Raw genomic sequence first — 26,286 nt, 5'->3', positions numbered from 1 at the left:
AAAATATTTTATTGTCAGTGAATACATTCTGAACTCAAGGCAGCTTAGGAGAGTCAGTACAAACGCAGATTCAAAGCATAATGAATTGCTTGTCCCTAGATGTAACACTACTTTGAACTTTTCAATATATTCATCACGCTTTCCTGAAACTTCTAGTCTCTAGGTAAAAGACAAGATGGGAAGGAAGAGAAGAAAGAGATTCACATATACTAAGCATCTATTGATGACAAGGGATTATGCTAGACACTTCAACAAGTTACTCTATCAGCCCAACCTCTGCAAAAAAGTATAGTTATTACTCTGGAGTCACATTGAACTGGTTTAAAAATATGGCTGTGCCACTTAGTAGCTATAGACATGAGCATGTTGCTATAGCTCTCTGAATCAAACGTCCTCATCTGCAAAATGGGAATAACAATAGTACCCACTCCACAGGCTGCTCTCTGGGTACAGTGAGATGGTATCTGCCTCGCAAAAGGCTTGACACATAACAGATATTCAACAAATGTTGACAATAGTGTTACTCTTACAGCACACTGGCAACTAAGTGGGCTGTCCCCATGACTTGACCAGGAGTAAGAAGGGGAAAGTTGTTATAAAAGGCACTAATACTTCACAATTAGAGTCATCGTGGACGCTTGTTCTAAATCAAATCACTCGCTTAGTATAAAGGCAACCACGTTTCGATAACAATGTTGTCTTCAGACTAATCTATATAGAACCTTGAGTTAGGAGGAGACAAGAGGAAAAAGGAAGGAATTTTAAAGATCAAATCTGAGAATCTCTACTTTTGAGTAGAGAACATTATGCCAAAGGGTCTCAAACCCCACTGATCTTCAGAATGGCCAGGAATGTGGCTGAGAAATATGGCTGGGTGCCTTGGCCCTACTCCTGGAGATTCTGAGTCAGTTGGTTGGGGGTGGCTTAGGTGTTCCCAGAATCTTATGATCATCCAGCTTTAGTGAGCCATGACCTAGTTTCATGTATCCTTCCTGCCCTGCCTTCTCCCAAAATAAAACAGAAAGCCTACCTATGCCCAAGGCACCAGTAACTTTTACAATCTCCTTGGCAAGTTCTTTTCTGGCCCCTGCTTACTCATTTGTGTTTTGGCTTACACTGAATATTCAGATGCATATACTAGGCATTCTATTTTCTTACAAGAGGCAGGATAGCAGCATGGGTTTTGGAGTCATAAAGACACGCACTCAAATCCAAGCACTACCACTTACTAGCTGTCTAACCTAAGGCAAGTTCCTTAACTTCTCTGGCTTCAGCTATCACATCTCTACAATTAGCATAATATCAGTGCCTACATTACAGGTTTGCCTTGAAGAGTAAATTAGCCAATGTATGCAAAGTGCTCCTGGAACATTAACATAAATGTTAGCTGCTCTTTTAATTCCAGCTGAAGTATTCCTTTGGCTAACATGGAACTCAACGATCATCATGTCTCTGAACATTAGCCAAAAATATTAGCCAATGAGCAGAATAGAAACATCCCTAACCCTCACACCCAAAGGCAAAACATGTCAAAACACATAGGCAAAACAGTGGGGGTAGTCGCTGAATTCTTGCGGAGTGCTTTCTGATCCCATAACTGAAACTCCATGACAAAGACAGATACAATCAGATAATGATGGCAATCAATAATGATAACAGAAATTATTATTTATTTTCATAAACACAGAGTATGTGCGTCCTGCTGAGTTACATACATCACATGCCAGCATTCACTTTTGGGGCAGTCAATCAATGAGAGATCTCAATATCCACCCACAGAGGCGGGAAGAGGGGGAGGGATGGAGCGAAGGTTGAGAAATTACCCACACCAGAATGACACATTCACAAAGTTAATCTAATCCAGGAGCTGTTGGTGCCATTGCAAGTCTGTGAATATGGAATAGGCTTGATTGATTTTTCACTGCAGTAGCTAAACGCACCATTGTTATTTGCAACAAATGTAAGGAAAGGAAAGATGAAACCATAAAAGGATTGGATATGAAGCCCCCAGAGCAGCAACAAATCACGAAAGGAAGTCTAAAAAAATTAAAACGGTACAGGAAGGCTGTAGCTGTGTCCTAAGAGGCCTCAGTTATCGAAGCATATGCGGAAAATGAAAACCTGGGGCAGTAAAGGCTGATCCTGACTCAACTAATAATTTGCACTAAATCTGGCCTGGGGTTCCCCCTCCTCCCAGAATGAGTATCACAACATGGGTACCTTGCAGGCAGCAGGAAAGCCTAAAGGATGTGGACAGACAGAACGTGCTTCATTCCCAGTTCTGCCTCTTTCTAGCTGTGTGACCCTGATGAGATACCTGGACTCTCAGAGTCAGTTACCCTTTTTTATAAATGGGATAATCACATCCACACCACTAGAAAGAAAGAAATGGCAGTGCACATCCTGCATGCCTCAAAGGATCCTTGGGAGCATCAAATAAGATGCCCAGCGTGACAGCCCATCTACCCTCCAGATGTATCATGGAAACTTCTTCCTGATCCCCTGTCTCTTTCCTTGGTGCTTCTTCTGACCTGCCATGGTTATCTTCTGTGCTTTTCTCAGGACACTTATCCTTCTCCATTATTTCTCAAAGTGTGGTCCAGGGACCACCTGCACCAGAATCATTTGGGCAGTTTTTGGGGAGGGGACTTGTCAAAGATGCCATTTATTGGAGTCCAACTCAAAACTTCTAAACCAGCATCCTTAGTGACAAGGCCAGCAATTATGTTCTAAGCAGGGTCCCCAGTGACCATGAGGCACACAGTCATTTAAGAACCACTGATTAAATTCATTTTATCTTTCAGCCCCTTGCAACTTGTCTCCTCCATGCCCCTTAAGGACAGAGAGTGTGTCTCATTCATCTTTGTAAGAGCCACAATTTGCAGTACATGCTCGGTACAGTGTATAGCATAGTAGACACTGACTGAGATACAAAATATATGGAAAAGTCCTGCACACCAGATGTTGTCATCCTCACTGTTGTCTAAATCAAGGGACATGCCATAAATAATCCTAACATAATAGTGAGGAACAGGAGCTCTGGAATCAGATAGATGTAGACTCCATTCTTAGCTTTGCTGTTTACTATTTGCAAGGCCTTAAGCCAGTGCTTACCTCTCTGAGCCTCTGTTTATATAAAATGGTCAGGATGCGTAAGTCACAGAGTTATGATAAAGGATATACATCAAATGGCTGAGACCCAAGCCAGTCACTAAGAAAGGCTGAATATGCATAGTTGCTATTAGCAGTAAACTTAAACCAATAGTCTGTTTAATCAGTTCTCTAGGAAACAAATCAAATAAACTGTTTCATTCAGGGGATCTCTCTACTGGGAAAACTAGCTAGTCGTTTCAGTCAACCTGCCTAATCTCATGACCTTTTAGCCATGGTCCTCAAGAAGTCCCCATTCAGGAGTCAGGGCTGGTAAAAGCGAATGCCTGTGGGCCAGAGACTTAGACAGTGCCTACGGCTGTGTCCAAATTGCCACCAATGGGATTTGCTAACATCAGGGTCATTATCAATGGAAAAAGTCTAGTTCTGGAGATTCACGAGACTGTGTGTCTGGCACTGAGAAGAGGTCAGAAGCAGTCACTGCGTAACACATAACATCATTTGACCTTTCCTCTAAAAATCAGTACATCCCTTGTGTGCCCACCCTGTGGCAGAAAAGTCTCTGCAACCCCTACCCCCAGCCTCCCACTGCATCAAAATCTAGCTTGTATGTCAAGAGAACTTTGATAAAAAGTTCTAAGGGAACTCAATCAATAATAAAACATTCCTGCCCCATGGTCAGGAATTAATATTCTCTTAAAAAGCAGGAGCTATAGAGAATAAGAATGAAAAACATCAGATTTGGAGTCATGTGGACCAGGTTTGAATTCCAGCTCTTCCATTTTCCAGCCATGAGATTTTGGGTAAACGTCTTGGCCACTCTAAAACTCGGTTTCCATTTCTGGGTAATCTGTTCACTTGACGGATATTCACTGAGTGCCTACCATGTGCTGTGCATTGTTCCAGGTGCTGGAGCTGCAGGAGAGAACAAAGCAGAGTTCCTGCTTTCCTGGAGCTTACATTTTACTGGGGATGGAGAGGAGGCAGACAGCAGAGACAACGCTAGGCAATGCAAGAGCTAGGCAAAAAGGACAGAGTGAATGAATGGGAAAATGTGGGTGTGCTCTTTTCCATAGGAGGGCCTTTCTGATAGGTAGCACTTGAGCAGAGACTGAAACCAAGGGGAGGCTACAGCTTCAGATGATCTGGAGAGAATAACAGAACATTCCAGAGAGAGTTATTATGGGGACTGTGTAATATTAAGGATATAAAATCTAGCACCTGGCACATAGTAAGCACTCAATAGATGGTGGCTATAATTGTTTTTCTTTGTTGTAAGGCATGTTGCAATAAAATCCATTAGAAAAATGGAATTCATCACACTACCTTCATTTTGGGCAGGTTATGACAAGTCACAGCTTGGGAGTCCATACCTTCTAGACTCTATTTTTATAACAGGTAAAAATGCCGATTTCAACCAAACCTAGGTTTCCAGGGCACTGGCAGCTAATAATAATGTGGAAAATAATACCTCAAGCCTCATCCTGCAGGAAGAAGTATGCTAAGTGTGATTTCTCACCACCCAGCTTCCATTTCAGGCTGATTAAGTCACTTTAACGGTGAGTTCCCATTACCTAAAAAGGGCTCTGAGAGCTTGTTACTCCTGGGTAGTGGGAGGTTGAGAAAGAAGGGTGTGGAGGGTCATGTGAAGTAGAACTGGATAGAGACCTCAAGATCTTCGTTTCTCCATTGCTGAGGTCAGAGATCTGGAAACTCAATGTGTAAGTGTGTGTGTTGGGGTGGGGGGCAGTGGTAGGGGAGAGTTGAGGGGGGATGGAGGGACAGCAAGAGGGAGGGGTGAAGAGAGGGATAGAGAGAGTAGAGGGAGAGAGAGAGAGATCCCCTGACCTAGAATAATAATGGCACTAATTATTAACACAATCATCTCAAATGGCCAAATGTATGTGTCTAAGTTTAAGAACCCTAACTCTTGATTTTTAGTCCCAGTCCTGAAATAACCAATTGAGCAATACTAGGTAAGTCATTTCCCCTCTCTGAGTCTGCATCAGGTTAAAGGGCTCAGGCCCCAGAGAAAAGTAGATCAAGGCTTGGTTCTTAGCCTCGCATGATCTTGGGTATGTTACTTACCTGCCTGGAGCCTCATCTGATAAATGGGCATTTTAACAGTGAACTACACCTTTCGAGGTAGCTAATACAGATAGAGTGCAGCATGGTGCAGCATGGGATATGGCAAATGATCAAAGAATGCTAGATACCAGCGTTTTCACCTGTTAAATACCTCTCTTGCCCTCCTCACTGGCTATTCGGAAGAAGAATCAAGGGACTAGGTAAGAAAACGCTTTGTAATACAAATGGTACTTTACAACTATAAGGTGTTATTATTAAATTATCACCATGCTTATTATATTAAGTCATGATTTTGAGCAGGGGATATAGTTTTCATAGACATGCTTCTCATAGGTTCCTTTGGTAACGAGATTGATTTTGAAAGGTTATCTTCTATGAAAGATAAAGTCACATTCTTGCTTTGAAAAGCTGAGCCTCTCAGCACTGAAACAGAACAGGTTCATTACACAGTGAGATTAATTAGCTGTAGAATATTATTAAATGTTCTCACTCTCAATACCCACATAGAACCGGAAACTATGAAAGTCAGTCAGCAAGAGGTAATCATAGCACAGGGAAGAAAAAAAAAAAAGACACAGTTGCTGGCAATGCATATTTCAAGAGCAGAACATGCTAGTAAATAATAATCTGATTAATATCACATCAGCTCATTCCCTTTCTGGAGTCATTGTTCTGAATCTAGTCTTCAGAGTTGCCTGCTTTTTTTTTTTTTTTTTTTTTTCTTCTACCACTGGGATCAAAAAGAAAAGGAAGCTAGACTTTTCACTGTTTACATTTAAAGAATGCTGTGGCGTGGATGTTTATACTGAAATGCAAGATATTTGAAAGCCTAGGAAAGAGGAGGAGGTAAATACAGATAAGGTATTTATAATTATATAGCAAATATGACATGTCTCTCCAAATTATTTGAGAATTGAAAATTTTCAAATAATGGAAAAATAATAGAGGTTCATAAAAGTGATAGCTCCAGCGGGCCTTAGGGACGACAGTCCAGTGACCGCAGAACCCCTTGTCTCAGCCACCAGCGGCAAGTGCTGAAAATGCAGATTCCTCTGGATCTCCTCTCTGGGGATGGGTCTCGGGAATCTGCATTTCCCAGTCCTCTGCTTGGCAGCATAGAAACCAAGCTTGGAGGGAAGAAATGGGATTCATCAGCTAGGTCACACAACTGGTTAGTAAGAAAGCGAGAACAAGAATTGTAATTTTCCAACTCCCAGCCACACCGCAGGGCCTCCTTCCCTGTTTCATCTGAAGTCCACTTTATTGGCATCACTGGCTTGGCATGGGGAGGATCTCTGCTCTCGCGGAAACTGAAATAGGCCTTCTCTCCTCTTTATCATAGGGATGGAATTTTCCCAGGGGTTAAGCACAGTATATGAAATCCCACAGGATGCCATAGACATAGGATTCCACAGCGGGGTCTACAGATGGCATTTGAGAGATTCCATCCACATAGCAGACAAGGGCCAGGTACAGTCTGGGCAGAAGTTCGTGGTATAAACTCTAAGTGGCACTTAATCCAGCTGTTTTCCCAAGATTGGCATGTCTCGAGGTGCAAAAGACAGTCTTATTCCTGTTATATTGCCAGGACAGTGTTTGCCACTTAGTAAATATCAGTGAGTAGTTTGTAGCATAAATCTAACAGTATAGAAAGTATAAAAAAGAAAAGCAACATGAATTGTCTCATATATAGGCCTACTATCAGTAGAAGGTAATAATAGCAATGATGATGATGATGATGATGATGATGATGATGATATTAATACTGAAATGATAGCAGGGAACTAACATTATTGAGGGCTTTCTGTGAGCCACCACTACACAAGCTGAGCTCTTTCTTACACAAAACATCGTATTGAATCCTCACAACAATTCCAGGAAGCAATGACTATCATTATCTCCTTTATACAGATGAGACATTGGAGGTACAAGGTGTTCAAATATAGCCACATGCCACATGATGTTTTGGTCAATAACATTGGTTCCATAAGATTATAATACTGTATTTGTACTGTCCCTTTTCTATGTTTAGATATGTTTATATACGACTTACCATTGTGTTATAATTGGCTACAGCATTCAATACAGGAACAGGCCCTACAATTGCATAGCCTATGAGCAACAGGCTATGCCATGTAGTCTGGGTGCGTAGCAGGCTATACCGTCTAGGTTTGCATAAATATTCTTTATGATGTTTTCACAACAATGAAGTCACCCAACGATGCATTTCTCAGAACATATTCCCATCACTAAGTGATACATGACTATGATGTGTCCAAGGTCACCAGTGGAAAGTCACGGAGCCAGAATTCTAACGCAGGCTGGACTGACTCAATGCTAGTACTCTTCACTACTCTATTTTCCAGCCTCCAAAACCCCTGCACATTCAGAGCATCAGGGCTGTTGCCACTTCCACCCAGTCTGATAACGTGGACGTGCATGGAAGTTCTCCAGAGTTGAAAGTATAGGCTGATGAAGGAAACAGCATCACCGATGCTTGTTGGCTCTGAAACAGCTCAGAGGAGGACCATGTGCCCATTAGTACAGGGTAAATACCTAGTAGTCTAGCACAGTGGTCATCAAAGAGTCTATATTCAAAAAGCAACTGCTGAATAAGAAGGTGTATCCATAAATGAATTATTGAACAAATAAACAAGTGAGCTAATCAAACATACAATGACTATCTCATTTTAGCCTTCAAACATAGGGCAGGAACCTCTTTTCCTTACGTTTACTTACTGTCTCCCTTCTTACTTTTTGGTCGAGCTGCTGGTGTCTGAAATCACATATTTTACACAGTTTTACAAGTCCCTTGGGGCTAGGGCTATACCAACATGAGGCTACTTTACTGCTCACATTGAACATGTTCAAAACTAAACTCATCATCCAGTCCTAAACCACTTTACCTGACATCTATAGACCCGTCCCTTGAAAATTCACCTTGAGAAATCTGTTTTTAATGCCACTTCCCTATGATAACTTTTCTGGTCTCCAACAACCACAGGTAATTTCTTCCTCCTTTAATCAAACTGCAATTCTCTTACGCTCAGTGCATTTTTCTTACTATATTTAATGCCATAATCATTTCCATATTAGCCTTACAAATCCTCTTTCTTTATCAGACCATGTGTTTCTGAAGAGCAGGAGGGAAGCTACTCAGACTGAGTGGAGACCATATATTGAGGACCAGCCATAGAGGAAGGGTTTTCTATCTTTTTGCATTTCTTCCTCAGAAGTCCATGAGCAGTAGGTACTGCGTTCGCTGTTCTGCAGATGGAGAAACTAAAAATAACTTGCATGTGGAAAGCTCAAAAAGGTTAAGGCTACTGGAAAATTTGGGTAAGTGGTAGCATTTGAAGCCAGGTCTGTCAGATGATTACATTTGTGTTCTGAATCACAAGACTGCAACTTGTCATCTAGGTTCTCATCCCTGTACCTTGAGTACAGAGGGTGCTCAAGACATTTTAGATAACACGAACAACAGAGGCTAAGATTATAGTAACGTCTGGCAGTGGCCATGTGGGCAAGTCTTCTGGGACAAACATGGATTTGTAGTCATTAGAGGGCTTGGCACCTTGCCTGCTTCTCCATCTGCCACCAGAGAGAGACTGGGGCAGGCTGGGTCTCTGCCTATGTACCCTCACTGGTCCATTACAGTTGCAGTCTACAGGAACAACCAGCACATGGCCAACCTTAGGAGACCTGCCCCTGATTCTGGTGGCCAGCACAGCCACGTGCACTCACCCGCAGGGTTGTGATGGTGGCAGGATCCCGGAGCCGGCCCTCCTCATCTTTCAGATTGTAGCCTTCTGGCCTCTTATCACGCTCGCTGACTTTCCACAGCTTCACAGTTTTATCTGTAGTGGGCAACCAGATTAAGTCAGAATTACAGTGAAAAGCAAGTTTATAAGGGAGTTTTCCTGGGGGCAGTTGGGAGAGGAAGAGGTAAGTATGGAGAGAATTGCTACAGAAGCTGGCTCACGTAAAGGGTTGCTGTGCATAACTCTCATGTCATTTGAAGGCAGAGCTCATATTTCGAAACAGAAACATATATTATACTGGGACAAATGGTTTTCCCTGACAATGGGCTCTTCAATCTATAGCTTATAGATTAATTTAGCTCATTCAATAAAAGCATTTATTGAACATTTCAAAACAAAACAAAATATTTCAAAACATAAACAAATACTGAGACAAATGTTTTTCCCTGACAATGGGCTCTTAAATCTATAGCTTATACTTTAATTTAGCTCATTCAATAGAAGCATTTATAGAACATTGAATAATAAGAGAAGCAACATACACAGAGCTTACAACGTAACTAAGCACTTTACATGAAAAATTGGTTTGATAGTCATAACTCTGGAGGTATGTGCTATTAATTATCTCCATTTTAGTATCCCACCTCACTGGCATATTGTTCTCACCATGTCCTAAAAGGCCCTTGATGACCTGCCCTCTCCACTTTCTCCACCTTTCTGATCTCCCTGTGCACCCTCTCCCTGCTCACTTACTGTGGTCCTGCCACGTGGCTTCCCGACTGCTCCTGGTACACATTAAGCTCACTCCGGCCTCGGGGCCTTTGCACTTGCTATGTCTTCTGCCAGGAAAGCCCTTTACCTTCTTTTTCATGTAATTTGCTTCTTCACTTTGCTCTTGCTGTTTGCATCCCAACCTTAGAGAGGCTTATGTAAAACCTACCTAAAAATGCTGTCTTCAGAACCATTATCTATCTCCTTTCTCCTGTTTTATTTTTCTTCATAATACTTTTTACTACCTGACAATTGGTTGATTATTTATCAAATAACTCTCTCTCTCTCTCTCTCATTAGAGTATAACATTGTTGAAGGTAAAGACTCTGTTTATCAGTGTACCACCAGTACCCCAAACAGTGCCTGGCATATAGTAGCTGCTCAATAAACATTAGTAGGGCAAATGAACAAATCTCATCTACTTACACAGTGCATATTTCTAGCAATATTTAGGAAAATAAAATGGTAAGGAGATACATCAAAATGCTCCTTTCCTTTTGCTGCCTCTATGGAGTCTCCAGCTGGAAACTATCTTTCTCACCTTTGTACTGACCCAGCATTTTATATGACTTGATGACACCAGCAATTCTCCATAGCATTGAAACAGAGAACCCTCATCCTCACAGAACTCCCATGAGCACTACCATCTCTACAGGGGTCATGCAGGCCAAAGAAATGAGTAAAAAGGGCTAAAGGATCTGTGAAGCTGGAATGGCCTACCCCACATGCAGGCTTTTAATTCCATTTTTTAAAGAGACATGTTCAGGCTAAACAAATCATATTTGCTGGCCACATGCCTTGGTGGGCTTTCCTTATCAGATCCAATGTACATTTTTTTTAATACTTATTTTAACATATCCTTTGGAAGGCAGAAACTTGATTGCCTTCTTTGTATCTTCCTCTATCCTGCACAAGCTAGGCTTTGGAATCAGACAGCCTTGAGCCTAATACCCACTCTGACACTAGCCACATGGCCAAAGACAGGGGTTCTCACACAGTAGGTATATAACTAGTCTGTCCGTTCATCCGTCCATCTACCCTTCCCTCCCTTTTTTCCTTCCTTCTTTCCTTTCATCCTTCATTCCCTTCTTCCTTCCCTTCCTCTCTCCTTTCTTCCCTTCCTCTCTTCTTCTTCCTTTTTTTTTTTTTTTGAGATAGGGTCTCACTCTGTCACCCTGGTTGGAATACAGTACAGTGGCTCACTGCAGCCTCAACTTCCTGGACTCAGGTGATTCTTTCATCTCAACCTCCAGAGTAGCCAGGACCACAGGCACACAGCACCACACCCAGCAATTTTTTTTTTTTTTTTAATATAGAGACAAGGTTTTGTCATGTTGCCCAGGGTAGTCTCGAACTCCCAGCCTTAAGCATCTGCCCGCCTTTGCCTCCCAAAGTGCTGGGATTACAGGCATGAGCCATCACACCCGACCATAACTAGTACTTCTTAAGCAACTAATAGGACTGCCAGATTTAGCAAGAAAAAAGTACAGAACACCCAGTTAAGTTTGAACTTCAGATAAGCAAAAAGTATTTTTTTTAGTATGAGTGTATCCTACATAGTCCATTCTTATAAAGAAAGATGGTTTCTTTGTGCCTCAGTTTCTTTATTTGTAAACTGGGGAAATAGTGTCTTTCTCATGGGGCTGTTATGAGGATTAAATAAATCACAGCATGTAGCATGTTTAACACAGTGTTAGGCTTCTAATAATGGTCCACAAATGACGGCTTTTATCAGAATTAGCAAATTGGGCAACTATTCTGCCATAATAACATGTTGCTCTGACAGCTTTAGCTTCATCCCTTGATGATGTCAGCACATACTATTTCTTCTCTGTAAACACTGTCAGGGGAGAAAAGCTGTCCCTCTGAGATTTCCTTCCTTTTTTGCCCCTTGCTTCACTCCTCCACTTCTCCTCACCTGACTTCTTGCCATCACCTCTCAATTCTCATGCCTTCAGGGGGACAGATCTTCAAAGCAGGATATGTGGATCATAGTTCCATTTGCCTTGAAGCTGCCAGAAACAAATGCCTTATTCTTAGAGGTCTTAATGCACCACATTCTGAAGTGGGCTTTCAGCAGCAACTAAGTGTCCCGTTTTCTCGTATCTGGGCATCACTTGAGCTGCTCATGTCTGACACACTGGCAAGGCTGCTAAGTGTATGATTTGTGTGCTCTGAATTGTGCAGTCACCCTGGCTTGTGCTGGAGCAAAAGGAGACCCTGCTGCATACGGAACTGCTTTTTAGGGTGAGAAAATGAACATGGGCCATATTTATACAGTCATGTGATTAGCTCTTCATCAGCTGTGGCTTAGAGCATCCCAAGAGTCAGTAAATTTTAATACCAAATATTTTTCGTTGTTTGGATTTGGAATGTATCCTATCCCATTTGCAAAGCTAACACTGTATATTTTTCTTATCATGAATGATAAATTGCTATACAGAGAAAAAGAGAAACCATGGGTGTAACATAAAGAATAAAAATCACCTACAACCTCTCTAGTCAGGGATGATCATCATCAATATTTTGCATAAATTCTTATAGTACTTTGTGTACTTTCGGGGGAGAATACAAATCTGTAATATTGCATATATAAATTTTGTATTTTCTCATTTTCTTTCTTTCTTTTTATTATACAAGTGGCACATGGAATGGTTATTAAAATAATCATAAAGGTTAAAAAAACCTCCCTTAATTCCACTACATAAAGATAACTATTATAAAATTTTGTGATTCTTTTTTATGTTGATGTAGACAATTATACAATTGTTTTTAGTAAGCATAATATGGCATACTTAGTTTATAGTATGCATTTGCCTAGTCATATTTATACCAACATCTATCCCTGCAAATATATTTATAGGAATAGAATATGTTATGTATACTACTGTAATATTACAGTATATATGATTTATAATAGTGAGAATTTGTTAACAGCTAAAGGACTAATAATAGGAGGCTTACTAGTAAAGCATGGAAGAATCATACAGGGAATATTATGTGGTCATTATGGTATTTTAGAATATTTGCAATGAAGATATTCATATTATTAAATGTTATGTCAATAAAAATCTAGTTACAAAAGAGTTTGCAGAATATACCCTATTTCTGTTAAGAAAGAAACAGATTTATTATGCCTTTTTGCTTTTTTCTTTAAAAAACATTAACAGTAGTTCTCTCTGGATGGGAACACTTTTATTATATATTTTTTTTGCGTTTTTTTTTTTTTTTTTTTTTTTTACAACAAATGTATACTAATTTCATAGCGAGAAAAACAAATTCAGTATACCTCCCCTTCTCATTGTAGGTATTAAAGTGGAAGTAGAAAATGAGGTAAAACAATGTGTTTCCATGTGGTAAATAATTTGAGAGTCTAGATGCACAATAGAATGTTGATTTTATTTTTTATTAAAATTGTAAGGTTGAAAATATATTCTAGCAGAAAGTAAAAACTGTTCCCAACTATAAGATAAGCAATGTATTTTCTTAAAGATAGTTGATGGTGAATTCAATCCAATTCCCCATGGTTGGGTTGCCTGGAGTCATTCTTGACTTTATTATCACACTATTTTTCTTGACTCAGTGTCTTGAAGCTTTGTGAATAAAAGAGTCTAAGGAACATGTGGCTGTTAATATGAGTAATGACTTTTTCTTTCTTCTTACTGGTTCTCTGAGTAGTTTATCATCACTTGTGGCAGCTTTTAAACACAATCTTATCATCTATCTTCATTTTCTCTTTTGTACAGTAATTTCAATTGTCTTCCATTAATTTTTGCATGTTAACCTATTTGGCCTAAGGGGGATTCTCAACCTCAATATTAGTATAAAAAAGAAAATTACATAAGAACATGGGAATTTTTCTTAGAAGAATCATTTTGGGATGCTGTTGGCATATGAAATAGTATCCCAAATGGGAAGATAATATCTTTGTTAATCAAAAAACTATTTAAAAACTCAATTAACAGAATATTATGCTATATAATTAATCTTCATTGCATTTCACTGATTTCTTTCCCATCTCCCCAACAAAGTAGTTAGTAAATCCTTGAGTTTCACTGCAATAATCAATAGGCTGAATTTCATAATATAAGGTTAGTTAGCTACAGAAGACAATTAGACATGTTTCCTCTGCCTGAAGTAATTAAGTCAAAATTATCAGAAGTCTCTTTTATTCTGAGTAGTGTTGAATCTGCAAAGCCTGTTAGTGAAACTTAAATAGTAAAATTAAAAGAAAAGAAATGGAAACAAATGTATGTGGTTTGGCTTCCAAGAAATCTGGATTGCAAAACGTAAACAGAATAATAAATATAGTTCTGAGAAAGAATCAAACTACTTGGAATCTGGAAAAACAGACGAGAAGAGATCTGGTCATGAGGAGATGGGATATGCTTGGCTAACCCTAAACCAGCTGCTTCTGAATTGTCATTTTTTAGACTTCTACGATGGCTTTATATTTGAGAGATTTGGGGTTCAAATACATTAAATAACTTTCCCCTTTTTTCCATAAGATTAATATAAGACTTATTGTAAGAACTTTACAAGTTATAATGATAAAAGGAACAAATTTACAAGTTACCCATACTGTACAAAAATTAATCATGGTGAACCTTATGGTGTATTTCCTTCTAGTCTTTAAAAATATTCATGTATGTTTGATCACATTATTTACACTGTATTTTTTCACTGGAAATATGAATATTTCTCTTTCTTTTTAAATACCTTGCTTCTTGCTTCTCAATTTAAATTAAAATGTATATTCCTCATAGACTCACATATGCGATAAAATGAATCATTCTCCAACTCGTTTTCTTGGGAAAGAGTGTTTAATTTTTAAATAGGAATCCTCTTAATTGTTATGCTATTCAATTAGCACCCTTTAACATATGACTTTATGACAAGTTGTTTTGAGCTTAGATGGCTTCTTTTAGCAAGGATTTAAGAACCTGGAGATTAGGTAATTCCCACATAAAAAGACTTACCCAGTGATTATGTAATTTGTCTCTCTATTCAATATCCAACATTTTCTCTCTCTGACCTATTTATATCAACAACTCCTCATCCAACAAAAGGTATAAGTATGGAGGGATATAAGGAAGAAAACTCTTTCTTGATCAGTTTTTCAATCAAGTTCCTATCTCTTCTTGACTTGTGCTCCTATCTTACAACTTAATTTTTGTCAGAGAGACACACAGCCATCTGCTTTACAGACCCTAAAATATATTCAGGGATTAATAACTTCTATTCAGTATGCCAACCTCACAGAGACAGCATGTTGAGTATCCTGAAATGTATTCCCAGAATAACATTCAGTGAATCTTAAGACAGGAAGTCGCATTCCTAAAACACCTGCAAATAATCTGCAATAGTTGAAAATTGTAGATATGGGCCTCACATAATTGGGTCATAAATTTGATATTTTTAAAAACAATAGTTACTATTTAGTGAGGGCCTAATCTGTGTGTGCCAGGCACACTGCTAAGCATCTTGCAAATGTTATTTCTAAGTTTTTCAACAACCTCCACAGTTCAAAGGAAAATTGAGGCTAAGAGAGACTGAAATACATAGTTTGGCTGACTGCATCTCTGAAAATACCAAAAAGGAAAAGTCACTTCCACCTACCATTAGTAGACAGAAGAAAGTAAGCTGCATTCTGCTGGGGGAGCCATCTTATTTTATTGATTTTTTCTTCTATTTCTAAACTCTTCAGGTAATCGAACTCGGGTTCATGGCTCTGGAATGTGCTGTAAACATTGTATTCACCCCTACGATGAATCTGATTTTTACTCTGTAGGAAAGGAAAAAAATACACGAAAGATTAAATCATGCTGGCCAACTGCAAAACTCACCAACTCCCTTTTTTCCCAGCCTAGTTATTAGGGGTGGGATGAGGGCAGGGTCATGATAGCCACTGGCACCTCTGAAGTACATACACACACATATGCACACACACACATATATGAAATATATATACACATTTATATATAAAATATATACACACATACATAATATATACATATATAAAATATATATATACATATATATAATATGTATACATATATAAAATTATACACATGAACTTCTATACTATCATATAGCATATATAATATATATAGAAATATATTAAAATAGAACAAAATTTTATAATCAATATAAATAGAATTTCTAATATTTTCTTTTGCATCCTAACAGAGGCTGCGGTCACCCTTCAGAGTGAGCCATCCCACAGTGGCATTCGTAAATATTTATGTTGACCCCTTACAGGGAGTTCAAAGTTGTAGCATCTGCGACTTTCATTGGCCTTTTAAGATCTCACCTGATTCTCCTGAAATCTCTAAAGTAGGTGGGGCAAGGAAATAGACAAAAGGGGCTCAGATATTAAATGACTTCCCCAAGGTCTCACAGCTCCTAAGGAGCAGATTTGGGCATCAGAATGCCCCTGCTCCTTTTTTTTTTTTTTTTTCCCCCAACATGAGTGACAAAGCAGACAGGAGCTCAGGGATGCTACCTGCATCATTAAGGAATGGTGAGACTTTACCTCTTGGCTTTCCTCTAGCACTGATTATACAATGAGCAAACAGCAGGGACTACATACATGATGAGAAAATTAAGCACAAGGGCAAGGGTCTGCAGAGAGGGAAAGAAAAAGAAAAGAAAGGGAGAGGGGAGAAAAAACAGGCTATGAAAGAAAGAAGGAGAAGAGGAAAACGAAAAGGGAGGTTTTATTTCAGGTATTTTAGGACCTTATTACCAAGAGCTTCAAGATGCAGGCTTTGAAAAACTGTTCAAAAATTCAAATCTGAGCCTTACTAAATATTTGTTATAAAAGCCCGATTCTTAATAAAAGGCTTAATTTTCAGATGTATATTCCTAGGTGGATATAAAACATCCAAACCCAAATCTCAGCTTACAAACTGGTGATGGTGCTGAACCCTGGGTGTGAAACGCATTTGTGCGGACTCTCCGGGTGTGTGCCTCCTGAGAATTCACTCCTGGAGTTCACCCACTGAAGTCAACAGCAGGTCTGCCTTAGATGATGTCACATGGGTTTGTTTCTCAGATTTAGTGCTCATTTTAATCCTAAGACTGGCCACAGAGCTTAACAAGTGTTAACTGCAGGTTCTTTATCCTCACTGATATTTATTTTTTCTTGAACAAAACTACCCTGCCTTAGAAAATGTGTTCCCCACCATTCTACGAATGAATCAGGCTTCCCAAATATATCGCTAAATTAAAATAGGTGAAACCTATAAATAGCTAATGGAAAATGTAGAGCAGAATATTACAGGCAACATGCTGCCTTGGGTAATTTATGCTAAATAGCTCCTCTGGTTCCTCTTTATCATCACTGCGAACCTAATTGGGTTTTTTTTTTTTTTTTTTTTTTTTTTAAGGAAAAGCTGGAAAAGGAGGTTTGAAAATCAATGTTCAAAAGACTTTAAATCCTGACATACTTGGTACTATCCTGCTTATTTGCAGAGAGAGCCAGTCCACCTTAACAATAAATTTATAACAGTGTTGATTTGCTACCATCCAAATCAGACTGTCAAGTGTGTGTAGTATGTGCCAGACCAATTAGCACTAGGCAGCTCTGGAAAAGCAGGAAAAATTCCAGGTCACGAAGAGCTATTAGTTTCTACTTGCCAACCACATTTTCGTGTTTCCAGGGCCAATGGAATAGGCTGGATGCCTGATTTAATACTGAACACTTGAATTTATACAGAATCCCAAGGGATTACGATACCCTTATAGAAATTAATTGCAAATAATGTGCAATTACCAAATATATCACCTCTAAATGAGGCTTTCCTTTTTTGAGGGGAGGTGTAACGCAAATGGCTTTGAGGCACAAAGCAGGCCTTAAATTGCTAGGGAAGTCTCTTGTGAAAGCTTTCTCTCACACTGGGCCTCCTTCATGCTTCCCGAGTGCCCGGTGAATCTCAGAGGCAGGCAGTGGCAGATGGGGGAGTTACTAGAACACAGTCTGGCCTGCTGGAAGCTCCAAGACCATGCCAGGGGAGGCCAAGGAAATCAAATTGGGCCATAATTCCATGCTGTCAAACAGAAGCAGACACCAAAAAACTCAATTTGTATGAAAAAGGGAAACAATTCCTAGTGGAACTCATGTCTCAGGAAGAAATGGGCTTATGAGAGTCACTGGAAGTTAGAACTCTTGCTCAGAAATGATCCTATATGTAGCACTCAGCTCCAGGGCCCTTTGTGTCACCTATAGTGACACAGTGATGTGTGTCATATACTTTACTCAAATGCCAGTTTGTGGCTTTTTACTCCCTTTGGTGAGGTGAGCTATCATTTTCTTCTCTCCTGACCCAAGTTTTCCTCTTCACATCTGTTGGGAAATAAACTATGTTTTTTTCCTCCTACGTATTCTGGCAGGACCTGAAATGAAGGGAGACTGAATTTCAATGGCTCTATGACAGATCCCACTGAAAAAAGAGGAGTTAACGCTCAACAGCTCAACAAGCACCCACGTGAGAAGTGAAGCTGTTTTGAAGGTGTAACATCCAGGCTTAGAAAGTTAAGGCCATGCCCAGAAAAGGCTCTCTTTAATGGGGCTTTTAGGAGTCTGAAGGTTGATGTTAATGACTTTTTGGCAGTTTTTAGTTTTCAAGCCAAGTAGCAGGGTTAAGGGAGACACATAAGGATTAAGGAACAGTAGGAGGCCTCCTTTAAAAAGAGAAGAAATGGGCATTTTGCATTCACCACCACTTACCTCCTGCTCTCGTTGAAATATTACAACCCGACCCCCCTTGTCCCCTGTCGCTAGTAATTCTCCTGTGTGGTTGAATTCTACCGTAGAGATAATGTCAGCTGCAAAGAAGAAGACAAAGGCAATTTAAGTAACTGCACACTTACTTTGAAAGGATAGATAATAGACATACTTTGCTGTGCATTTAAGGGCTTAGGGCTTTGTCTCTGCAGTGGAATTTACAAGGATGTTATGTTCTAGGTTTTAAATGCCACAGAAGTGGCACTATAGAAATAAATTTCCTAGATGCCCACACTGCACTGTGGTCTCCTGGAACATCTGGGGAGAATAAAAGGGAAAAGCACATTTAGACCCTTTGTTTTAAGTAAGAAAAAATTAACTTCATGATGGCTGATGGAAATGGTGATTTTCTTTGATAATTTCTACCAACCACAAACACTTTGTGCACCCATGGCCTTTATGCCATGCCAAGAATCTTCCCCACACAGGTTTAAGTTGTGGCTGTTCACATCAGGGCTGGGGGCTGTGATGAAGCGAGGTGAGGTTACTTGAAGCTCAGACATGGAAAACGGAGGAATAGAGCACAAAAAGATCATTGGGAAAACTCTGCCAGTCACGAATTCGAGGAAGAAACTGATGAATGCTCCAGCTTGACCCATGTCCCTCCTTCTCTTGTGAGCTCAACACATCCTTTTGGAAGAGCATGGCTTATTTCAACCCCGGGAGAAGGGCGCTGAGAAAACAAGGTCGTAAGGGCAGAGAAGTGAGGGCAATTTGTACTCTGTATTTCTAATCGGAGAAAATGCACAAGCACCAGGAACTCAGATCACAGATAATTGCCGAAGGAATGCCAGCCTGCCAAGTCTTTTTTCCATGCTGGTTACCCCCAGAGGAACATGGACAGGTAAATTACCTATGATTGGATTTATTAGGGCTATTTTTAGAAAAATGTCAGAGGTTAATTCCCCCACAATTATTCCCCTGCAGGGCTCCAACAATTGCTACTAAGAGTACAAATGAGTTAAAGTAAAAAAAAAAAAAAAAAAAAAAAGAAGCAGGGGAATTATGACTATGGCCTTTGACAGGTACATTCTGAAGATAATGTCTATGTAAGAAAAGCGAAGGGGAAACAGTGAAGTGGAAAACTAAGGCAATTACTCCTGAGTAATTCCGACTTCGAATATTACTTTTAGAGCATCATTTCAGGATTTTCTTTCTATGCCTGATTTGTTCAGGTATGTAGTGTAAAATTCTCCACTTCACATATAACTGTCCTTTTCCATGTATGAAAATGCTCCTCATGGTCATTCTTTGTGCAGAAGTTAATAAAAATAAGGCATAAACCTAGGTCACTTTCAAGCCAGACATATTTAAAAAGACAAATCTCAATTTCTTGTTTGGCTTCTTAGATAACTGACCTCATAGATAGCAAATTCAAAGCCCTACAGGGCCACAAAGTAACATAGATGAAGTAGAGCAGGTCAACTAGAAAGACTATGTCTCCTTTAAAGGGGAAAGTGGCTATTCAGCTTAAGCTGATTTGGGGCATGAAATATTGCATGTATTGCCTGATGTTCTAATTTTTAAAATATATATAGGAAGTTGGAAATCAGACTTTGATGCAAAAATCTCTTAAAGTTCATATATTGGCAAGTGTTTTTTTCATTGCCATGAGAATGAACAAATTAATCACATATCTGTGGGCTGAATATAGTTTGTGGATCATCAGTTTATGACTTCTAGTCTATAGAGTCTTCATTTGGAATAGACTACCCCGTTCCATTACTGATGCTCTTAACTGGAAATCTAGTTCATTTTTTCAGGAAGACTCCTCCAATGAATGCTACCTTAAAGAAACGCAAAATAAACAATATGGTTACTAAGTTCCAGATATAAGTTTAGAAGGTTCATTTATGTAACCAATGCCCATGAATTGAGAAGAAAGTTCAGTCAGTGAGAAAGCCAGATATCTCAAGTGAGTTATTTGACCACTTTCCTTTGTTATCGTTTGCCCATCTTAGCAAACTACTCTCATGTTTAGAAGAGAGAAGGCATCTACTTAACACCTGCAGTTGCCTCAGATTGCCCTGCTTGAAAAGTACCAGTGCCAGGTTATGCTTCTAACATTAACCACGCTTCCGGCTTTTCAACAAGTGGTTAGCAAAGGGTTCTTCATGGGACTTCCCAATTTGGGTAGAGCCTAAAGCGGGAATGGCTATTGCTTTTCACTTTTGGTCTTTGGTCTAGTACAAAGGCTGGTCCAGTTCAAGGCTCTTGAACTGCTCAAACAAAAACATTTCTCATAAAGAAACAGTAGTAGGAAATAATGAGAGGTTGGTGGGAGCCAGGCCTGAGGTTTACAATGCCCAGCTCTTGTCTTAGAGCTCCATTCTAAAGTCGTGCTTACATGTAGTCTATGCCCTTTCACTGGGCAGTGATTAATGCAGAACACTAGAGTTCTTGATGGGCTGCAAGGTCCTTACAAAGAGAACTAAAGATGGGCCTTTCCTTTTGGTGAAGTTGGGTATCAGAAGAGAGTTAAGTAGCTTTTCCCAATGTGAGCTCTTGGCTCGGTTGCCAAGCAGATGTCCCTTCAAGGGCAATAACATTTGCTTTCCCAGGGGATGACATATACATTGTCCTTCTTCCTAGACTCTGAAAGTGTTTTTATTTTCACTTTAAGATCCATGCAGGGATCCGACTTCCAAGATGGCCGCCTAAGAACAGCTCAGGACTTCAGCTCCCAGTGAAAGTGCAGAGGGTGAGTGGACGCCGCATTTCCAGACGAACTCTTATTGCCCACAGACCAGGAGATACCCAGGCAGAGGGGTCGCCAGCGTCGCAGTCCCAGCCGGTGCGGCTGTTTTGGCCCCCGCGGGGCTGATTCCGCCCGCGCGGCTGCTGTGACCACTCCCTGTTGCTGCGGTTCTCCGTACAAAAGCCACTGGTCTGGGAGCCCTCTTAGCTGGCGAGCAGAGCCTTGAGACGGCAGAATAGCCCATTCATCTGAAATAGCGAGCCAGGCCAGGAGATTCCTAGGCAAAAAATCCGCCAGGAGCCGGCGCCGCGGTCCGAGCCGACTCCGTGAGTCGCAGCACGGGAGATCCCGGCGCCTTTTCAACAAGCGACCGGAACGCGGGGTCGTTCAACTTAAAAGAAAAGACTCTGAGTCAGGGAGCCAGGTGATCAGGCTCGGTTGGTCCCACCCCTCCACCCCCAACAACAACGAAAACAAAAACAGTAATTGGAAACCCTCTGGGTTGAGCCCTTCAAACCAAGCACAGCTGAACCTGGACGGTCCGGCTCCGTGGGGGAGGGGCTTCCGCCATTACTGAGACTCTCCACCGCTACGGAGGCAGGCTGCCGTTGCCGAGGCAACCCGCCGTTGCCGAGGCAACCTGCCACAACAGAGAGAGTCCGCCATAACAGAGGCGGGGCCACCATTGCCCAGACAGTTCTAACTACGCCCATATAAAAAGGACTACAGGGAAGAGCTCAGGGCAGCTGGGCGGAGCCCACAGCAGCTCAGCAAAGCCCCTGTGGGCAGGCAGAGGCTAGGCGTGCTGCTAGCTGGGCGGGTCCGACCTGAAAAAAAAAAAAAAAATCAAAAAAGGCAGTAGTGCAACGGAAACTCATAAAGCTCCAACTCCCTGGGACAGAGACAGACAACAGGTGGATAAACCCACAAAAATGGGTAGAAACCAGCGTAAAAAGGATGAAAACTCCCGAAACCAGAACACCTCTCCTCCTAAAAGTGATCACAACTCCTCACCAGCAAGGGAACCAGACCGGATGGAGAAGGAGGGTGATGAAATGACAGAATCAGACTTCAGAAGATGGGTAGTAAGAAACTACAATGAGCTAAAAGAACATGTTCTAACCCATCGCAAAGAAAATAGGAACCTTGAAAAAAGATTGGACGAACTGCTGACGAGAATGGACAGCATAGAGAGGAGAATAAGTGAATTGATGGAGCTGAAAAACGCAACACGAGAACTTCGTGAAGCATGCACAAGCTTCAACAGCCGAATTGACCAAGCAGAAGAAAGGATATCAGAGGTCGAAGACCAACTCAATGAAATAAAAAGAGAAGGCAAGAACAGAGAAAAAAGCGCAAAAAGGAATGAACAAAATCTTCAAGAAATGTGGGACTATGTGAAAAGACCTAATCTACGTCTGATAGGTGTACCTGAATGTGATGAAGAGAATGAATCCAAGCTGGAAAATACTCTTCAGGATATTATCCAGGAAAACTTCCCCAACCTAGCAAGGCAGACCAATATTCAAATCCAGGAAATACAGAGAACACCACAGAGATATTCCTCAAGAAGAGCAACTCCAAGGCACATAATCGTCAGATTCACCAGGGTTGAAATGAAAGAGAAAATGCTAAGGGCAGCCAGAGAGAAAGGTCAGGTTACCCACAAAGGGAAGCCCATTAGACTCACAGCAGATCTCTCAGCAGAAACCCTACAAGCCAGAAGAGACTGGGGGCCAATATTCAACATCCTTAAAGAAAAGAACTTTCAACCCAGAATCTCCTATCCAGCCAAACTCAGCTTCATAAGTGAAGGAAAAATAAAATCCTTTGTGAACAAGCAAGCACTCAGAGATTTCATCACCACCAAACCTGCTCTACAAGAACTCCTGAAAGAGGCTCTACACATATAAAGGAACAACCAGTACCAGCCACTCCAAAAACACACCAAATGGTAAAAGAGCATCAACACAATCAAGAATCTGCATCAACTAACCAACAAAACAGCCAGGTAGCATCAAAATGACAGCATCAAATTCACACATAACAATACTATCCCTAAATCTCAATGGACTAAATGCCCCAATCAAAAGACACAGACTGGCAAATTGGATAAAAAGCCAAAACCCATCAGTGTGCTGTATCCAGGAAACCCATCTTACATGCAAGGATACACAAAGGCTCAAAATAAAGGGATGGAGGAAGATCTACCAAGCAAATGGAGAGCAAAAAAAGGCAGGAGTTGCAATTCTCATCTCTGATAAAATAGACTTTAAAGCAACAAAGATCAAAAGAGACAAAGAAGGACATTACATAATGGTAAAAGGATCACTGCAACAAGAAGAGCTAACGATCCTAAATATATATGCACCCAATACAGGAGCACCCAGATACATAAGGCAAGTTCTTAATGACTTACAAAGAGACTTAGACTCCCACACAATAATAGTGGGAGACTTTAACACCCCATTGTCAATATTAGACAGATCAACCAGACAGAAAATCAACAAGGATATCCAGGACCTGAACACAGACCTGGAACGAGCAAACCTAATAGACATTTACAGAACTCTCCACCCCAAATCCACAGAATATACATTCTTCTCAGCACCACATCACACCTACTCTAAAATTGACCACATAATTGGCAATAAATCACTCCTCAGCAAATGCAAAAGAACAGAAATCATAACAAACAGTCTCTCAGACCACAGTGCAATCGAGTTAGAACTCAGAATGCAGAAACTAACTCAGAACCGCACAGCTTCATGGAAACTGAACAACTTGCTCTTGAATGTTGACTGGATAAACAATGAAATGAAGGCAGAAATAAAGATGTTCTTCGAAACCAATGAGAACGAAGACACAACATACCAGAATCTCTGGGACACATTTAAAGCAGTCTCTAGAGGAAAATATATAGCAATGAGTGCCCACATGAGAAGAAAGGAGAGATCTAAAATTGACACCCTATCATCAAAATTGAAAGAGCTAGAGGAGCAAGATCAAAAAAACTCAAAACCTAGCAGAAGACAGGAAATAACTAAGATCAGAGCAGAACTGAAGGAAATAGAGACACAAAAAACTCTTCAAAAAATCAATAAATCCAGGAGCTGGTTTTTTGAAAAGATCAACAAAATAGACAGACCACTAGCCAGATTAATAAAAAAGAAAAGAGAGAATAACCAAATTGATGCAATAAAAAACGATAAAGGGGATATCACCACAGATTCCACAGAAATCCAAACCATCATCAGAGATTATTACAAACAACTCTATGCACATAAACTAGTAAACCTGGAAGAAATGGATAAATTCCTGGACACCTGCAACCTCCCAAGCCTAAACCTGGAAGAAGCCGAAACCCTGAATAGACCAATAACATGGTCTGAAGTCGAGGCAGCAATAAAGAGCCTACCACCCAAAAAAAGCCCAGGTCCAGATGGGTTCACAGCTGAATTCTACCAGACATACAAGGAGGAGCTGATACCATTCCTTCTGAAACTATTCCAGACAATCCAAAAAGAGGGAATCCTTCCCAAATCATTTTACGAGACAAACATCATCCTGATACCAAAACCCGGCAGATACTCAACAAGAAAAGAAAATTTCAGGCCAATATCCATGATGAACATAGATGCAAAAATCTTCAATAAAATACTGGCAAACCGATTGCAACAGCATATCAAAAAGCTCATCCACCATGATCAAGTAGGATTCATCCCGGGGATGCAAGGCTGGTTCAACATACGTAAGTCCATAAACGTAATTCACCACATAAACAGAACCAAAGACAAAAACCACATGATTATCTCGATTGACGCAGAGAAGGCTTTTGACAAAATTCAACAACCCTTTATGCTAAAAACCCTCAATAAACTAGGTATTGACGGAACGTATCTCAAAACAATAAAAGCTATTTACGACAAACCAACAGCCAATATCATACTGAATGGGCAAAAACTGGAAGCATTCCCTTTGAAATCAGGCACTAGACAAGGATGCCCTCTCTCACCACTCCTATTCAATATAGTACTGGAAGTTCTAGCCAGAGCAATCAGGCAAGAAAAAGAAATAAAGGGTATCCAAATTGGAAAGGAGGAAATCAAATTGTCTCTATTTGCAGATGACATGATTGTATATCTGGAAGACCCCATCATCTCAGCCCAAAATCTCCTGAAACTGATAAACAACTTCAGCAAAGTCTCAGGATATAAAATCAACGTGCAAAAATCACAAGCATTCCTATACACCAGTAATAGACTTCAAGAGAGCCAAATCAAGAACGAACTGCCATTCACAATTGCTACAAAGAGAATAAAGTACTTAGGAATACAACTAACAAGGAACGTAAAGGACCTCTTCAAGGAGAACTACAAGCCATTGCTCAACGAAATAAGAGAGGATACAAACAGATGGAGAAACATTCCATGTTCATGGTTAGAAAGAATCAACATCGTGAAAATGGCCATACTGCCCAAAGTAATTTACAGATTCAACGCTATTCCCATCAAGCTACCAATGACCTTCTTCACAGAACTGGAAAAAAACACCTTAAACTTCATATGGAACCAAAAGAGAGCCCGCATAGCCAAGTCAATTCTAAGCAAAAAGAACAAAGCAGGAGGCATCACACTACCGGACTTCAAACTATACTACAAGGCTACAGTAATCAAAACAGCATGGTACTGGTACCAAAACAGAGATATAGACCAATGGAACAGAACAGAGGCCTCACAGGAAATACAACATACCCACAACCATCTGATCTTCGACAAACCTGACAAAAACAAGCAATGGGGAAAGGACTCCCTGTTTAATAAATGGTGTTGGGAAAACTGGCTAGCCATGTGCAGAAAGCAGAAACAGGACCCCTTCCTGACACCTTACACCAAAATTAACTCCAGATGGATTAAAGACTTAAACATCAGACCTAACACCATAAAAACCTTAGAAGAAAATCTAGGCAAAACCATTCAGGACATAGGTGTAGGCAAGGACTTCATGACCAAAACGCCAAAAGCAATGGCAACAAAAGCCAAAATAGACAAATGGGACCTAATCAAACT

The 26,286-nt window shown here is 40.4% G+C and overlaps 1 protein-coding gene across 12 annotated transcripts in view; it reads right to left on the bottom strand.

Annotated features, from left to right (window-relative positions):
• Positions 1–26,286, bottom strand: part of PPP2R2B (protein phosphatase 2 regulatory subunit Bbeta) — a 520,898-nt gene that overhangs the window by 109,205 nt on the left and 385,407 nt on the right. For all 12 annotated transcript variants that reach the window (XM_074379725.1, XM_074379718.1, XM_074379708.1 and 9 more), the window contains 3 exons: positions 18,463–18,560; positions 15,351–15,516; positions 8,944–9,056 (listed from right to left, as the gene is read on the bottom strand). In XM_074379725.1, coding sequence (XP_074235826.1) covers positions 8,944–9,056; positions 15,351–15,516; positions 18,463–18,560 — 377 coding nt within the window. The remainder of the gene's footprint in view (positions 1–8,943; positions 9,057–15,350; positions 15,517–18,462; positions 18,561–26,286) is intronic.

Source organism: Saimiri boliviensis, chromosome 1 (genome assembly GCF_048565385.1).
Source record: "Saimiri boliviensis isolate mSaiBol1 chromosome 1, mSaiBol1.pri, whole genome shotgun sequence".
NCBI classification, from domain to species: domain Eukaryota; kingdom Metazoa; phylum Chordata; class Mammalia; order Primates; family Cebidae; genus Saimiri; species Saimiri boliviensis.
Note: the sequence above shows the minus strand (reverse complement) of the source record. Positions and strands in the feature narration are given on the sequence as shown.